Source organism: Aphelocoma coerulescens, chromosome 3 (assembly GCF_041296385.1).
Source record: "Aphelocoma coerulescens isolate FSJ_1873_10779 chromosome 3, UR_Acoe_1.0, whole genome shotgun sequence".
Taxonomy (NCBI): Eukaryota; Metazoa; Chordata; class Aves; order Passeriformes; family Corvidae; genus Aphelocoma; species Aphelocoma coerulescens.
Genome location: NC_091016.1, coordinates 63,654,887 through 63,673,843, shown reverse-complemented (window position 1 = coordinate 63,673,843; position 18,957 = coordinate 63,654,887). Strand labels below are relative to the sequence as shown.

Here is an 18,957-nt window from a genome sequence, read left to right as displayed (position 1 = left end):
GGTATCACAGGCTTATGTGAATATAACCAACTCTTTCAATTAGTAAAACAATTAATGTGTGCATTGTGTTCTGTTGGATGTTTCCTTGCAGTGCTCTGAGGTGCTGACTGTGGACATGTTTAGCTGGGCAAAAACCCAGACATGGTTCATAGCCTTCCTGAGCTGTCCTTGCCATCTGAAATGGGCGGGCTAGGCAGTGTTTCAGTCTGACTGTGATGTTCCTCAGCATCCTGCCATGCTAACAGGGTGCCAAATCACAGAATAATGCTTTTCATTTGTTTAGTTTTACCCTGACACATCTATCTCAGTGTTGTTTGTCCACAGATGAGCTAGATATGGGAGTCACTGCTTTAGATCCATTGCAGTTCTGTCGTATTCTCTGGTGAAAATCCTGAGAGAGTGGATACAACCCAAACTGCTGTCTGAGGAAGGAAGGTCTGCCAAAAACTTGTGTCATGGGTGTGCAAACATTTGCTCTTTTTTCTCAAGGGTACTGACCAGTGCCTTGCTGAAATACCAAGCATTGGAAATTTCTGTGATTCTCCCCACAAACAAGTTTTTCCTTTAGAGGTAGTGGAAAATATCTCTTCACGTACTTAATTTTTTTGAGCTGATTCATAAGTACAAGATTTTATGTTATTTTTCTCTAATTAGTTGATGATCAGTGTATGCATCCAATCTGGTTTTACTTCTCTTATTCCATGATTTTCAGAGTAATAAGCCTGCCTAGCCCTTTCTTCAGCCTCTGCCCTTGAACAAGGGGAACTTCCTTGTTCCTTATTCGGAAAGGTTCCTCAGTTGTTTTCGTCCCAAGTTCTGTCACTAAGCATGCCCCTCTAGAAAGAGCCATAGCCCTGTGTATTTTTTACTTAGGTAAGTTCATTTTTACAATATACTGTTGCACGTTGTACCTTTCCTCATTTTTTATTTATCAGATGTGTAAGTTAATGATGATCTGCTATCGCTGTAAACTCCAACGTTTTTGTGAGCTTAAAATGAGTAAGTGTTCCACATGTTTTCAGGTTTAATTCATTCATGAAAATCAATGCACTACTCCTGGCTAAATCAAAAGACCTCTCATTGACCGTGGGTTAAGTGTGTGCCAGTGGACAGTTGCTGTCTGTCAACTGATATGCAATAACCTGTTCCTTTGTAGTCACTTCCTTTTTGTTTGAGCTTCTACTTTTCTGTAAGGTTTTTTCATATTCAAGCCAGGATTTTAAAATGTCAGAAGAATCCGTCTGAGATTTTACAGCGGCACCCAGCACGTTCAGTAGGTGTTTTTCATGGGTAGTGCTAAGGAGATAGTATTCAAGAAACAGATGGTTTTGTCTTGGTCAACGTACAAATGTAATTAAGACAACCTTAGTGCATAATTTCATGAAGCTTTAGTAATTTACTGTTGTGTATCTGTTCTGTGTATATATATGCCTGGGGGAAAGACAAGTTTTTAAATGTTTTTAAAATGGCATCATAAGTGGTATTAGCTATATTATATATAGCTATATATATATATATATATAGTGTATAACTATATATATATATGGTGTATTACCAGGTGTTAGTGCTGTTTAGGACAACAGAAGCTTCGTTTTTGTATTTTCCATCATCAAAGGAGCAGAAACTCTTTTATCATAAGCATTGCTCGGTTTATATTTTTTCTCTATATTTTGCTAAAAAGAAAGAAGAAAAATAAAATGCTACCTGACCATTTTTAAACCCTGTATGTATGTTCTATTTGAGAATGCAAACATATTTTATTGTTGCTATGGTGTGATAATTGTTAATAGTATGCTACTCTTCCACTGAGAACAAAAAAAAATTGCCAAAATGATTCTTCATTGTTAAAATGTTTTTAATACAGTCATTCTTCACGTATGTAAATGTAGTATAACAGCTAACTAAATGAGGAGAATGCCTCTGACAGGGTCACTTTATTCAGCTACTTCTGAAATAGCTTAGTTTGCCAAAACCCACTCAAGTGTTTTTTCAATAAGTAATCTTTTGTTGTGATGGCATGTAAAGCATCACCGCTACCTCTTTTTATCACTAATATTAAGGGAAGGGAGTAGATTTGTTCACTGATGAGTATGTTGTCACTGCAGTTTTTAAAGGCTTAACTCATAGCTGTTTCCTAGCAGTTTAAAAGACAGAACAATTCACCTTGTTGTCACAGGGGTTGACATGTCAGATGCAGTCTGGCTGTTGAATCACTCCACTGCCATTACTCCAGTGCACCTCTAATGTAATTCTACTTCCATTCTTTACAGAAGAAAACTTTATCTTAGATCTAATTTTGTGGAAGAAAATTTATTTGTTTTTGTATCGGCTATAAAATGAAGTTGAACACTAGGGAAAATGTGTGTAAATAAGGAAAAATGAATGTATGCCAGCTGCTCCCTTTCATTTCTGATAAGATTTTTAGAATTGATGTTGTTCTTTCTTTATGATGCATGCATGTTAATGTATTGACCAGGAACCCTTTTCTCTCTAAGACATCTGAGCTGTCTGCAAATATTTGAAATACTTCAAACTCATGCACTGATCTCTGAATGTTGACTGGGCTCTCATGGAGGTTGATGAGGATAGACTCCTCTGTGTTGTAATGGAATCCAGATCACACTAAGAACTGTTCTTAGCTTCTCTACATCATAGCTGTAGCTAAAAGGACTCCTCTGCTCTCTGGAAGGAAATTAGAGCATGTCCTGTTTTGACGCCATGCTTCCATGTACCGTACAGACAGTAACAGAACACAGTATAGCATAGATACTCTTCCTGAATTTCAGGATTCCTTTTCCTTAATTCTTTACCTGTCTTAATGCTTCATCTTCTTTCAAGGAAAGATAGCAAAGCCAGCCTTGATTTGAGAGGAATCTTACACCGTCTGAGATGATGAAACCAATGCCTCACGTCAGAAGCAGTTTAGGAGTGTGTTCCTTTTTGTTGTGTTAATCAACATCTTTATTAAACTAAGGCTAGAGCATGAGTTTGAGTAGTATCACACAGTTATCTGTGCTCTTGAGTTACTGGCATGCCCTCAGCTTAGTTTTGGCCAATGCCCATTAGCACTCCCTGATCCACAGCCCAGAGCATGGATAAGGCAGGACAAGGGACTGTGCACAAAAGTCATACAGATAAGATTACCAGGATTGAGTGGGAAGGTTTATCTGGATGGACACAAGTGGCCCCACTCTCTTCCTGGCATGTTTTATTTATGACTGTACACATAGCTGCCCAGTCCATTTCCACAGCATCTGAAATGAATGAGAAGGAGGTTACTGAAGAAGAGTAACCTCTATTTGAGTAGAAACACTTATTTTACTTATTACTCTGGTGCCTTGAGAAGCCCTTTTGACAACAGCAGAGCTGGTTAAAACTGAGAATCTCCGTGCTTTTCATTAGACATTAGTCCATGTTCTCCATTAGCTTCAACAACCAGCAGTCCTTCTGCATCACTACTGGAAATTACCGTACCAGTAGCTTTTCAGTGTATCACCCTTCCTTGTGGTATTAAGAAAAGTACTGCTTGCAATAATAATGGGGCTGAAAAACCTTCATTACTAGCACAGTGTTTGGAAAGTTGCCTCATATAGATTTAAAGGTGAACAGAAAAAACCCCGCCTCACTTCTGTACCTGACACAGGAGTAACTTCACTGTCTTTGTAATAAAAATCTTAGTGTGACCAGTACAAATTTTTTCATTCAACTGGATCCCACAAGTGTGATATATATGGTGTATGTCTGTCAGGAACATGGGCATTTATTTCGTACAGACACACGATTGTATTAGGTTTCTAAATTACTTACAACACTGTCAGCAGAAGACACAGGCTTTGTAATAAGAGTTGTACCCAGGGTAGAACTGTTTTAAAAATCAAAGGGTCTGTTTCAAAATACAGCTAAATGGAGAAGATCATCCAGGTTTTCCTTTGCAGAAGTGTGGAGTTTTCCAACCAGTACAGACCAGTTTCTGAGCTGCCATTTCGCATTCAGTTTTTTCTGTGCCGTGTGTCAATGCCTGTTCTACCTCCAGAGCAAGTGCCAGGCTCTGACTTTGTAGTTCAGGTGTGATCAAGTTCCTTGTCTTGCGTCTTGCACAAAGATCAGGAGAACTTGATGCATATTCTGCCAAATGTTGCAGTTGGAGTTCTAGCACAATAAGGGTTGAGCTGTTCATTGCACGAAAGAACTGGGCACAAGGGGTGCAGAGTCATCTCATCTCCTGGTTTTTCTCCTTATGACCTGCACCTCAGTGTTTTCAGTTACGAGTTTGATCACACATCTGGTTATGGCTCCAAAAAAATTACCTCTTTTCATTAATCAGGCATTGAGTGTTTGGGGAGGGGGGTGGTGATGTTTGGTGCTAACCAGTGGGAGGACACCCCGGTCCTGTGGGAGAATCATCCTTTTGTCTCCTCTGCCTCCTCCTGGTCACCCATGTCTGTCTGTCCTCACAACTTACCTTTGCCTCTCTCTCCCCTTTTCCCTTCTTTTTCTGATCCTCCCATCAGCAGCTTCTGGTTGTTCTACCTTTCTATTATTCCCTCCCTCATGTAGGGAAAGGTGTAACTAGTGCTGCCAGGCAAGGTGTCTCTTGGCTTTCAACTTCACACCTCCCCACACACATGCCACTAAAAGGAACGGGGCAGATTGGAAAGGGGCAACTTTGATACGTAAGGCTTCAGCTCTCTGTGGCCCCAGCGGGATCCTGGGCTGGCAGCTGGATGGGCCGGAATGCAGCAGTGCCAGGGCCCTGATCCCGCTGGGCAGCCACACACCGGGGCTCCCTCCTCACTTGGCACGAGGGCAGCACAGCCAGCGCTGGCCTGTGGTACGCATGGGTTTTGCCCCGCAGGGAAATGGAAAGATGAAATTTAATATGCAAGCAGTACAGGAAAGAAAGTGGATTTCCTCCAGAAATAAAAAAAAAAAAATCCCTAAACTTTTCCAGCACATCCTCTTCAACATTGGAAGCAGCACTAAAACCATTCAAGGTATAAAACATTAGAAAACCATCACCCCTACATGGACATTTCACAGGCAGGATTGCAGCATTTTTCCCAGTTCATGAAAACTTCAAAAACCCCACCACAAAACCCTCTTCTTCCTTCATTTAATAGGCTAAGTTCTGTTCCTTTATGTGAAGCCTCTAAATTTTATACCGTTTCACTAGGCCTCTTGCTGTAGCTTTTGAACCTTAAATTAAATTGGGATTCATTAATACATTTACAAAAAAGAAAAATGAGAGAATGCCATAGAATGTGCTGGGGAAAGAGTAGAAGAAGGACCTAGAGCACAAACACCTAACAGAACAACTGTTATTTCTGGCTGGTAAGACTAGTCTTCACACAGAGGTAAATTTTAGCTCTGGTGAGTTTGTTGGCAACAGAGGAGTATTTACAGTAGGTTTCTATATGCTGAAGTGAGGCATTTTGGTAGCAACATATAATTTTGGAAGATGTGATACTCCTACCGTAAGTCATCAGGCAAATTCCCTAGTACCGCTAATTAGGTAATGCATATAATTGCCTTTAATTTTTTTTTCCTAAAAGGTGTTTTAATTTTAAAATTAACACCCATTTGTAACTAAGCAGTACTGCCCTGTCTTTATTTGACAAGTAAAGGATTTCAAACCTTATGTGTAGGTTTTGGTGGTTGAGACATCTTTACTGACTTAGAGAGAGATGTGTTTGGTTTTGTTTGTATGACCAACAGCAGTTTTCTGAGTATTCTTAGTCTGAGATAACTAAAGAGGGTTTGTTTACTTTAATGCCAAAGATTTTTTAAAAATAAAGAACCGTTACCTGAATATTAATTTTTGCTTTGGCACTTTTCTCCCTTTAGGTTTCATGGCAGGCATACAGAGGAACCCCCAAATGTCACAGTATGGACCTCAACAAACTGGACCTTCCATGTCACCACACCCATCACCTGGAGGTCAAGTGCATCCTGGAATTGGTAGCTTTCAGCAGAGTAATTCAAGTGGTACTTATGGGCCTCAGATGAGCCAGTATGGACCACAAGGTAAAATGCTTGCTGGTAATAGATACAGTAATATTTTTAATTTTTTTTACTATATATGTGTGTATCGTATATGTGGATAGGTATGTTAAAAACAACAGAAGCACACACACAACACTCTCCCTAAAAAAAAAAAAAAAGGCTAAACAAATAAAGCTGTTATCCAAAGGTGGAGCTGCACCTTGTGGAAGAAGCTTTTTCTGTTATTAGCACCTTTCTCTGTGTAAAAATAGTGACCTAAATTAGGCAAGGAAATGATGAATCTGTGGCATTGCCAGGTCTATTGTTTAGGAGCCCAAGTATGTCATCTCTGTGATGAGGCTGCATTTGAGCAAGCATGGAATAAGGGTCACAACACCAATCCCAAAATAAGTCTTTTTTTCTTGGATGAAATCCCAAGGCCAACCTGAAATTGCGTGGTGACTTTGAGGGTAAAGTCTTCTAACAAGCATAATAATACAGTGGCTACTGTGGAAATAGAATATTGAGCTCTAATGCATATGGTTTGTGAATCTTAACTAACCCTTTAGACTGAGAGAGACAGTTCTTTTTATTTTGCTTGTTTGACAAAATTGGTGGGGGAGTAAAACAAAAATAGAATACACAATTTCTGCCCCTGGACAACCTTGAACTTGTCTATTGTTTTGCCTTTAATGGATAACCTTTATAAAGTATGCATCTGTTTAGGGGTTTAATGAAGTTGAAGTCAAGCCACAGAATATATAAGGGTCAGTATTTTCTTTAGAGGTACATAAAGAAGCTTTTCTATTTCAGCACTTCTTACTATTGCTTTCTTACTTAAAAGCCTCAAAAAGGACTTGAGCCAACAATGGGAATTTCTGTAGGGCTCAATGACTGGCCCATGCTAGTAAGGATGGTTATTTTAGTCTCTACAGTTTCTGAGAGCTAGTTCTGATGTTTGTTTGCAAGGAGCCTTGCTGCCCTATGCAATGTTCCTTTCTGTTTCATCCCGGGGTAGCATTTGGTTTAGTGTTCTGAGCACAGGGCTACAAGCCAAGATTTCCCAGTTTCTAATTCTGGCTCTGCCTTTTACATCATCTTTCAACTTAGGCAAGTAGATTCATTTCTCTGCTTTGCTTTCCTTAACTATAAAATGGGGCTAGTAATGCCTTACAGCCATGTGCGAAGATTAATTACCTAACTCCAGTTGACTGGTGCTTTCCTTTTATTTGGAAAGCATTTTGTGGCCATAAAATGCTGTCCAAGTGCTTATTTTTATCTGCACAGTGAGCAACTAGCTTAACTGGTAAAAAAATCCAGTGGATTTATGATGTGCTATCCTGACTTCCAGCTGTACTGCTGCTGCTGAGATTCCGAACCATGGGAATAGTGGGTGTCAAGTGCAGTAAAACATTAGCCATCCACACTGATTGAATGGAAAGGTTTTTGTACTAAATCAATGCATTTAAGTAACACGCCAAATACTACTTTCTTTTTTTGCTTGAGTTCAGCAGTTCTTTTCCTCCCTCTGTAGATGAAAGTGCCTATGTAATGATTTTATGGGTCATGGTCAGGAAGAAACTGCTATTAAAAAGTGAACTTGAGGGACAGGAAGAAAATGAGCATCATTGTCATTAACAGGCCGTTTCAGAAGGGTTTGGTGAATAGTGTGATGGATGAAAACCATGTTCTTCTGCCAGTGTTTGGAAAGTACCAGTGGTTCTGTGCGCTGATCATCATAAAATTAGGGCCTTGCAGACTGTCAGCTCTATAGGTAACAGACCAGAAAAATACTACATTTTCACTAGGCTAATCTAATCATTAATAAAATCCAGGTATGGAGATAGTGATATATTCCAAGTTATGTGTTTACCTGGATTTAAGGTTTTAATAGCGTTTTTTCATTTTAAATAAAAGTAATCTGTAATTGCAACTCTTAACATACCCTATTACAAAGCATAATCATATGCCAGCAATGATGAATATATAATAATGTTATCCTATTTGCCTTTTACTGCCAAAATAGGAAATATACTAAAAATTACCTGGGTTGAAACCAAGTTCTTAAATTATTAAACTAAAGTAATTCTCACAGATCTGATTTGTTTTCCATGTTTTGTTCACATAGGCCTTCTTCCAGAATATTGTTAAGCTTAGGCTGGATTTGACAGGACTACTTGTATTTTCATATATGCATCAAAGCAGTCTCGGCACTAAGCTTTTGATCCAGCTTTGAATACTGGATTTCACTATGTGCTGTCCTGAAAACCATTGCTTAAGGCTAGTGTCCTGTGTGCAGTGGAATTGCTCACCATTGTAAAGACTACACCATTAAGTTTGGATTGGAAGTATTAGCCCCCAGTTCATAAGAGCAGAATGATCCATTTCATGCCTATGATTGATTTATTTGATTTTTGTGTGTTTGCATGACACTTAGATCTATAATAAGAGCAGAATGTATTTTCCCAGGAAGCAGCTCTGTACTGGGTCCTAGTCCAATTCTGTGAAACCATTTCCTACAAAAATAATAAATGGCTTTGGCTCCACACTTCTGTGTGTGTCTGGGGTACAACACAGGAGCATGCAGTACAGAACATTAATTTTAATTTTTTATTAAATCCCAGCATTTTCCTGTCCCCAAGAATAAATAAAAAAAAAAAAAAAAAAGCAGAGCAAGGATGGAAGTTGTTACTGAAAGAATCTCTTTGGTTTGTATTTGGACAACATCTAGCTTGGGGGCTAATGAAGCCCTGGTCTATGACCCGAGCGTCAGACTGCTGTCACAGCAAAATGTCCACTAAATGCACTCTGGAGAGCAGTCGGATGCCGTAGTCAGTTGGATCTTTTAAGACCGGGGCAGGGAAAAGCTTCCTGTGGATCAGTAAAATGTCTCAGAAATACATCCTATCTTCCTAACATTTCCTACTCAATTCAGCAGTAAAGCTGTTCTGTGGGGATATAACAAAGAGGGAAATCACTACTGAATATGTTTCACCAGAGCTTCACTATAAGTTAAACCCCCTTTTGCTCGTGATAAAGTAGTATGAATTGAGTATTTGTGCCTTGTAACCTTTAATGTTGGACTCATTTCACAAAAGCACTTTGCTGTCTAGCTCCCACTGATTTTAATCCTCAATTTTAATTAAAATTGGTAGCATCTTAAGGATGAGATGCCCTGAGTATCTTGAGAGTCTGGACCTCTGAATCCAAACCCTTGTATGCAAGAGCCTGTGGAGCTAAGACTTAAATATCAGCTGTATCTTACTGAAGTCCCCTGGGTAAAATAGTTTAGAGGAATTCAGAACAACACATTTAAATTGTCTGTAGAAGAAAAGCTTGATGGTTAAGTGCACATGTAAAAAATTCTAGAACTATCCTAAGATGCTATTTTTAATACGGTGCATCTGATCTATGTCTCTAAAGCAGAGAGCAAAGCTAACAGGTAGTTCTCAAATTTCCCTCTTTTCTGTTTGCCTAGAGATGGCAAGATCTCAGAGCACTTTGTTCAGCAAACCTGAACAAAGTGGACCAGGGTTTCAGCAGTAAGTATGAACATCTGTCTTTGGCAGGTTGTTAGTCAGCTTTTTTATACTTTATCTTCATTACACTTTTTTTTTTCCTCCTGATTCCTGTTACAGCATTGTTTTTTCTCATGCATTAGAGATGTAGTCTCTCTGGGTACAATTCTAGTCTGCCAAGGGGGAGTTGAAATCACAAATCCCTCAGATATGGAGGGGAGGAGTTGTTCAGTAGTATTGTGCAGCCGCTGTTGCCAGGCTTGTACCCACTTGAAAAGTGTGGGCTCTTGAACTTGGCTGCCTGACACGTCCAGCTGATGTGGGCTGGCCTAGCATCTGCTGCATTCATTGTGTTTAATGCTGCATCCATCTGTTTTCTGTCAAAGCCACTGCCAACAAATTACTAATCTATTAGAGAAACATGGAAATAAGATTGCACTCCTCATTCCTGGCAATTCCTCTTGTATTTTGTTTGGCTTTTATTTTGCCTCTTTTTTTTATGGTCTGGGAAAGGTATAAGAATAGCTAGTACTTGAGGTATTGAGGAAATGCTTAGGGGAAAAAAAAAAAACATGGAAAAAACCATTGAAACTTGTTTTCCTTACTAAAAAGATACGACTTCCCGGTGCTCTTGGATGTGTATCCCTGGAGATGAACGATTAGAAGCTATTTTAACTGAACCACATATTTTTATGGAGAAGATTCCACATTTTTTTCTGTGTTGTGCATATGCTGGAAAAGCCAAAGCACAAAAGATTACATTTTTTTGTCCCAATTCAAAATAGCATCAAAACAGCAGTAATGTTTTAGCATTGGTGTTTGCTCCTCCACGCGTGCTGCTGAATGTGCTTCGTAGACCCTAAATGACAAAACAAATTGGCTTTATGTAAATTGGACTGACAGTAGCTCCCAGTGATCATGGATATCAGGTCTGCTAGTCTGGGGAGGGAATTTGCTTCACTTTGGGAAGGAGTGTTACTAATAGCATGTACATAAGATGTGCTAACTGCTGTGCATAATCTTTGAGTGCACATATACACTATCCTGCTGTATTACATTTTTCTTGCACAAAGCAGCTGGAAACCCAGAGCAACATCCAAGTTGGGTGTTGTTGCCTGTAACACATAGCAGAGCAGTGTGAAACTAGTCAGCCCTTCAGTTTGTAGTCACATATGCTGGATCAGATGCATGGCTTGAGCAGGTCTCAGCAACCAAAACTCCGGCTGGGGGCGATGGCTCACTGAACAGAGAACAGTCAGCTGCCAGCAGCCAAGCCTAGAGAAGGAGGAGAAGTGACAGGGCAGTCTTAAACCAGCATAAAGCTGAATCTGGAGCCTTTCATCTCTGCTGAACCACATACTTCCATGAGGACCCCCAGGCAGAAACTTGGATTTTAAAACAGGAGAGAATGGTTGCTTCATTTCCTTGGGAAGTGTAGGTCTCACACATTCTTGCCGAGGAGATCTTGTAGTAGAGTGAGTCAGTTGCAGGGTGGAGAGGAGAAGATTAGTGAAAGCACAGCAGCAGGAGCATATGAATTAATTATGTGTGCATTCAAATGATGGATGAATATGTTTATTTTAAATACAAACGGGGGTTGGATGCCACCAACTCCTCTGCCTGGTAGCTGAGGCCTGAGGAGAGGCATGGCTGATCTCCACATTCAGAGCAAGAGTCCAAGGGCTTCTGCCTTCGAGTAAGCGTGGGAATATCTGAGAGTAATCAGGAAACTCTGCTGTGTGGCATCCCACAGGGAGGGAATGGGTCATGTTTCCACTAATCTGGATGAGATGGAAATGAAGACAAGTCAAAACTGATGACTGAAGTAGTGCAATGTGATACGTTTCCTAAAATAGTTTTCTATCATATCTTTAGCTTTCTTTTTTTTTTCCTCTTTCTCATGCTGCTTGGGTTTGTTTCTGTAACACTGCATGCTGTATACTTGCTTTTTCTTGAGATTTCAACATGACAGGAAAATCAGCACTCAAATGAGTTAAGCTGCTGCAAGCGGAGCACTTGACTCCAGTGACAACATAGATTGAGTTCAGCCAGGTTTTCATGCCATCCTTCATAAGGCACCTGCTTACATTAGCATCTTTGTACTATTGCTGCTTACTTGTGTAAAACTAGTTTTCTCAGAGGAGGTGTACTGTAAGCTACCACCTCTTCTGCTGGGCATAGCCAAACTGAACTTACTAGGAAAGCAGGGTGGGGCAGGAGGGAGCAGGAATCTTTCTCAGACCCCAGCAGTTATCCTCACCAGTCTACTCCAAATCATCTCTGACTCAAATGGGCAGAGCAGTTAGGAGCAAGAAGCCTGTTGCTGAAACTGCAGAAAGACAAAGGAATGAGAACATGAAATTACAAAATAAGAGTCTTCCTTGATCTTATGTAATGGGCTTTTTACGTGCCACATCTCTCTTTACTGTGTAAGACAGTCGTGTACTGTGTGCTGTGCTGACAACCCTCTGGAGGCTGTGCTTTTCGTTATTTCATGATGCCTCATAACATATATTAGAAAATGTTTGAGGGCACATGAAAATCGGGTTCATAGGATCATTCAGGTTGGAAGAGTGCTCAAGAGCTGTTCTTAACTGACCTTGTACTCATATCAGGGTCAGATAAAGAATCAGACCAGGTTAGTCTTGGCTTTATCCAACTGGATTTTGAAAACCTCCATGCAGAGAGTCTGCATAACCTCCTTGGGCAATTTGTTCTGCTGCTTCTCTGTCCTCATATGTAAAAACGTCCTGACTTTGAGGCCAGCATAGGTCACTTCAGTTCACATGTGTAAGTTCTGCAGCTGCTAACTTCCTAAATAGAAATATGTGCTCAAAAGTTTTAATGTTTTTCTTTGTGCTTTTTATCATTTTGTTCAGGAAACTACTCCAGACCACCGACATACAGCGGTGTGCCCAACACAAGTTACAGTGGCCCAGGACCCGGCATGGGTATAAATGCCAACAGTCAGATGCATGGACAAGGGCCAAGCCAGCCTTGTGGTACCATGCCCCTGGGACGGATGCCATCAGCTGGGATGCAGAGCAGACCATTTCCTGGAAACATGAGCAGTATGACCCCCAATTCTCCTGGCATGTCTCAGCAGGGAGGCCCTGGGATGGGCCCACCCATGCCAACTGTGAACCGTAAGGCACAGGAGGCGGCTGCTGCAGTGATGCAGGCTGCTGCAAACTCCGCTCAGAGCAGGTATGCGCTCAGGTGAAAGAAATTTAAATAAGTAGGAATGTTTTCCTTGTAATTTCTGAAGTAACAGCACTGTAGAGGTGTGTGAATGTGCATTTATAGATGTTCTAGCTGTGCCCTTATCTCTGGGAGGAGATGGTGTGTCCGAAGAATACTTATTCTTAATCATCTCCTTTTCTTAAGGAGAAAGCATGCTGTTGCCTGTTTGAATTATCCTCTCAAAAAGCAGTTGTGACAATGGAGATGATGGCCACTTCTAGTTTGGTTCTTGGCACTATAGGCTTTAGGAAAACCCACAGGATTGCAGTGACATTCGACAAGCCCTCTGCAACTTTAAACTGATCAGCTGATTATACTTTTTTTATCTCCAGTAAAGAGAGGGCTAACATGTCCTCAGCAGCTTGCCCCTGCCAGGGAGTAAGGAAGCCTATGAAGCTGCCCATCAACTCTTGCATCTACTGCCCACATTTTGGGCAGCAGTGCTGATGGCAGTTCTCTTCTGCAGGATGTTCTTGCTCCTGAGCCGGCCTGCAGAGGGGGAGAGGAGGGAAGGCTGAGGGGAACAGCTGGAGGGGAGAGGCAGAAGGAGACATACAAACAATCTGTAGGTATCTGGAGTTGATTCCTGCCATTGTGCATCCATAACAGAGAACCTGCAAACAGAACTGCAGAGTTTGGAGCCATTGTATGTCTTCTTGTCTCCCCTTTGGCCAGCATAGCTACATGTTGCCATTTGTATATGGGTTTTGGTAAAAGGCATTTTTCTTTTCATGTCATTCTTAAGATGCCTGAATATTTGGAGTTAAACCTTTTTTTTTTTTTTTTAGTGGAATATTTCAGATTAAGTAACATCCACATGTCCCTGGACTCAAATAATTCCTGGCATATTTATTACCTTTTTCTGTTGCAAGAAGGTCCATAATGTTTGAGAATTACAGAAATCTAGTTGCACTCTTCTGGTGAGCATGTTTTTATGTGTGTGTGTTGCTCACTGCACTTACGCATATACGTACACAGATGCCCATACATTCATCCAGGTATTTATCATTAAAGACCAGTGTTTGTGGACACTAGAGTTGCTCTTATTCCAAGATGCAATGTTAAACAAGAAATAGGAAGCTAATGTGTCCCTGTATTTGTTGCTTTCTTGTTTTGAGAACTTGAAAGGCAGGTGGCTACTAATGATAAGCAGCAGCAAACTTCTAAAACAATAACAGTAAATTTAGTGTGCTTCATGTTCTTCCTTAGTAAAATAGAAACAGGTTCCCTTAAAATAGACCATACTCCAGCAGATATCTGTGAACCAGCAGTCCCTTTCTTCTGTTGCTTGTTTTAACAGACCTGTCTAGTAGGATTTATGGAAGTCTGCTTCTGTCTGTCTGGTTTAGGCTATAAGCTGATAGGTCAGGCACAAAGGAATAAATAGGCCATCACTGCAGCTGCAGGAACAGGATTTCTTTATAATCATAGAATGAAAGGAAAAGCTCACATTTGTTGGTCTTGACAGCAAGAAAAGACTTTGTATTAAGTGGAAAGCATTTGATTGTGATTCAACTTACACGTTGGGCATAGTGTGTGGTGTTTGATCAAAAACTCGGTTAAATGATTACCATTTCTATCTCACACCTTCCTCCCAAGTCAGTTTTGTAGAACTGCTTTTTCTTTCTAGCTCTGACTGGACAAAACTGCACCATTTTGGAGCCTTCCTCTCACATACTTCCCATTCCAGTGATCCAGCACCTATGGAAGAGCAGTCACTGAATTTCTGTCACAAATACTGGCAAAAGGGTTGTTTATAAACTGCAAATTGGGAGGAACTTGTCACACTGCTCTCATGTCAGGGGATTGCAAGCACACTGTTTTCCTCTTTGATCTCAAGTCAACTGTAGGGGAGAAAGCATAATGGCTTTTGGCTATTCCTGCAAGTCCTCCAGACTCGCATATGGAAGGAATGACTTGACATATACTTGATAGTGACTCGGACTTGTGATACAGATCAAATCCAGAGAGGCTGTTGCTTCATTCTGCTTTAGGCCACCACACATTAGGTCACCCACTTATCCCATCTAGTCTGGGGCTATTTTCTTCACAGCACCCAAACTATGGCAGCACTCAGGCTCCTCAGTGCACCAGCCTGACCAGTACGGGTAGGTAGCAGTGTAAACTGGACTTGCTGTGGGACCTTGGCATTCTTTAAAAATGTTTATGATCATGCCATCTGGCTGCTGAAGGAGTATAGAAATCACATGAAAGATACAGAAATACTTGCATTGTAGAGGGGATTTTAGTTTTTTGTTTTCTTTTTACTAACATCACTGTGACAGTACAAATCTGCATGTCACTCACACACCTGCATGGCTTTTGGCACAGCTCCATTTCCTTGTGACTAAAAGGGAAATGAAGAACCTCATCATGGCTGATGAGATGTCTCCTTCCCCTGACCCAGGCATCATCTTTCTCTCTTCATTGTTGGTGTTCTTGTCTGCAGCGGTGCTGCCACATTTTCTGGACTTGGTGGTATTTTCACTGCTGCCTAGGCAGAGAACTGCAACCCCCAAAGTATGATCTCTTTCTGAGAGATGATGTACTGCAGGAGTGATTACAGCGTTTCCTAATGGGATTTTCAAGGAAGTTGTAGTACCCTGTAGTTGAGTGTGCATGTATTTGAAAAACTAGTGTCTAGAAGATTTTTAGGAGCACTAAGTATCCTTTGCAAAACATTTGCCTGAAGCGCAGGTACTGTTTTCTCACCAGAGTCCTTCACACTGTTTTCTGTAACCGTATCATAAATTACAGAACTGGGAGAAAGTATCTGTGTTGGCTCCCAGCCTGTTGCTCCCTTGCAAACAAGTCCATCTTCATTTGAGATTTAACCTTTAAGGACTTCCCTGCCATCATGTTAATTCAGCTGTTGCCTCTGTAGGAAATCTGTAATACCCAAATTATTGCTGCTGTCACAGCAATTAACAAGTTTTAATTACCAGTTTTCTGTAGCTGCTAGTTAGGTTTTTTCCTTAATAACATTGTTCATATATGTGCACAGAAAAAGCGGAAAGAAAACCAAAAAATTAGAACACAAGTCTACTGGTTATCCTGCTCAAAAAACAAAACTTAGTGAATGGGAGAGCACTCCCACCATACTGCTTTGCCTGACTGGGAAGACATCCACTGCTATATGCCAACAAGCATGAGCAGTGCCCAGCCTTTTTCTTTGAATGTGTTGAGTTTATAAGATTCGGCTGTGGACCTCAAAAACTGTTGGATTTTTATTACTATAGAACATCCTCCTCTGTGTAGAATTCAGAATAAAATTAAAAGGTTGTGTCATAGTCATGGTTACACAGCAGTATTTCTGTACAAGTTGGTCGTGATCCTCTTCAAGGTCAACTTGTTGACTCAGTAGCCAAGTATCAATAGGGGAGAGAAATTTATCTTCAGCTGTTAATCCACAGACACGATCTGTCCTTCACCAGCTCAGGAGTCTCATTTAGACATAGAACACTGGTTTGCCTCTGCCTTGCCAAGCCACACTAAGCAGCTGTTTAAAATGAATTTAAATGGCATGCATCAGAAAAAAATCTCTTCCACTGGGACACAAAATTGATGTTCATTAACCAGGGCAGGATGATCAAGATCTGAGTGTCAGCCAGTTATACCTAGGTATCATCCTCAGAGCAGACCACCACCCTTTTCATTAGAAAAGATAAAAATCATATTAATGAAAGTGGTGGCTGTGGAAGATACTAGGTTTACACCATTTGAATTAGCCTTTGACCTCATCTTGAGGTCTGCTTTATGTTAAGCTTAGATTAATTTCTACCGCTACGTAATACCTTCCCTGTAACCTAAAATCTTACGGTGTGCTAGTCTGTCCTCTGCATGCAGGCCACTGTTTCCCAAATGATAACTAGCATGTCAGGCTAGAAAAGAAAGGTGTTTTTAAAACCTCTTCATTGAACCTCTTCATTGTTTCATGCTGCCCAGGGTGTTCAAGCTTGCTCTGAGTGAAAGTTCACAGCAGGCAATGTTAAATAACTCTCTAGTACCCTGTGTAGTAAATCCCTTCATTTTCAGCAGGAGAATGTGAAGGAACTACAAAATAGTGTTTTCCTTTTTATATTTGTCTTGTCCTGGTCTCAGCATAAGCATCGACTGGTGAGGACTGTATGTTAAAGACCTAATATATCCATGTAAGAAAAGACTCTTCATAACTTAGATTGACATTGACTGAAACCCCAAGGGCTGGTTCTGCTGCTGGAGACTGGAACCCAGAGGAGACCTTCAAGGACCAGGTGGCTCCAAAAGATCAAGTCTTTTATCACACTGTGGTTCTTTTTAGAACCATACATGTATCTATTATAGTGATAGATAAATATTCCTGTGTGCACAAAACTGCAACACAGTAAGCCTTCAGTAAAAACAAACAGTTTTAAGCATATGAGATTGTGTTTTCCCTGTTTATGTGAAAGGCAGCAAATTTAGCCAATATCTTCTAGTACCAGCCAATTTTGATCTCCTCAGTTTGTAGATGCCCAGCTTGAATCTTTGCAGGAATATGTGTGCACTGTCTCTGGGCTTTTGCTTCCTACAGCAAGTTCCTAGTTTAAAACTGATTATCAGGTTGGCACCTGAAGTCAAAAGACATCTTTAGAGCTAGATGCTTTTCACCATCACTTTCAGCGTCTCTCATTCTAGCAGTGAGTGTCGTTCTGAGCATGTCTTCTTAGTAGTTGAAAGTGTGACTGTAGTATATGGAAAGGTAAAAATATAGTTGTAAAACAGCTGGCTTGCATGCTGTTAGAATTGTGGCCTTAGAAGATGTTATTCAGTGCTAGGTGGCTGTAAAATGTGCATCCAACTGGATGCTAAAATGAGCCTTTTGCTGGTGCGTCTACAGTTATCAATACCTGAACTAATTACAACAAAATGAGTTTTGATGTGCCCACATGAGGAGCAATCCTATCTTTGAAGGCAACCCCTTTGACCTCAATGTACCTTAATATGATTCTCAGGATTGCATGTTGCAATTTTGTAAATTAAAGCAATTTTTTTTTATAGATTGAGTGAATTTAGAATTCAGTGCCATTGATTTTAGAGGTGACGATTCAGACATAGTAGTTTATTAAACTGAGGAATTGGAAACCAGCTTTGCTATTTGCAACCTCTGGTCACTTTAAATCCTGGCCATTGGGTTGCTAAATTGAGGTGGATATTTACATTATCTCCCGCTGATCCCCATGCCGCCTGAGAAGTGGTGTTCAGTCTCTAAAATAATGTGTGATGTGGCATTGCTTTGATATACTTTTAGGCATTCTAGAATGTGGTTCTGGTTCTAAATTACTTAGCAACTGGTTAGATACCACAGCCTCATTGTAGTGTGGTGAGAAGAATTTAGTAAGTTTTTAAATCAGTCATAATACTGATCTAGAAAAGCTGCACTGATATTAGAGAATTTCTGTTGTACAGAGAAACACAGTTAGCGTAAATTAGTTTAAAAAGTGCATTCTAGATGTCTTCTTCTTAGTCTGGGCATGTGTATACATGCACATGCACACTTGCACACACACAGTCACACTAACCTTCCATCAGCTATTTCTCTCCTGCTATGTATGTATAATTCATAATCCGTGTTGCTGGTGCCAGCAAAGCACTTTTTCCGTATTATTTTCTCCAGCAGCAGGGTAATGCAGCACTGCTGATGGACTAGAAGGTACCGGTGAGGAAATATAGTAATGGACATGGTGCATTAAAATGTCAAAAGGCAAAAGAAGGAGGTGGAAATGGGGGATAAATTTTTTAACAAGAATAATAATATAAATAAAACGCAGAACTGTTTTAGTTGTTTTACATTCTAGTGCCTGTCAGTTTTGTGCAGTATTTTCCAGTCTGGCCCTTTTGATCTTCAGACTTGAGTTTAAAATTCTAATTGTGATTTTGAAAGCTGCAGTTTTGTAGCAGGAAGTCTTGAAGCGCTCCAGTAAAACTTACCGTCTTTAATCCTTGGAGAGAGTATATATTTTCCATTGTTTTCCCTTTTCCCCTTAAGCTTGGAGGTGCTGTTCTTCTCTGCTGGGAAGTTCGGTGGAGTGCAGGAAGGTTAAGTACTCATTCAAGTTTCTTTGCTTATTCAAACCAGGCTACTTCCAGATGAAAGGCTGCCAACTGTGAAATCCCCAAAGTAAACTAGGCTAAGATAGGACTGGTAGCCATAATTGGAGCCAGTGCCTGCGTTATCTGTTGCCTTTGAAATAAG

The 18,957-nt window shown here is 40.5% G+C and overlaps 1 protein-coding gene across 8 annotated transcripts in view; it reads left to right on the top strand.

Moving 5' to 3' along the window:
* The window catches only part of ARID1B (AT-rich interaction domain 1B), a 327,784-nt gene that overhangs the window by 255,608 nt on the left and 53,219 nt on the right, over window positions 1-18,957 (top strand). For all 8 annotated transcript variants that reach the window (XM_069010621.1, XM_069010620.1, XM_069010615.1 and 5 more), the window contains 2 exons: window positions 5,845-6,024; window positions 12,380-12,707. In XM_069010621.1, the coding sequence (XP_068866722.1) occupies window positions 5,845-6,024; window positions 12,380-12,707 (508 nt within the window). The remainder of the gene's footprint in view (window positions 1-5,844; window positions 6,025-12,379; window positions 12,708-18,957) is intronic.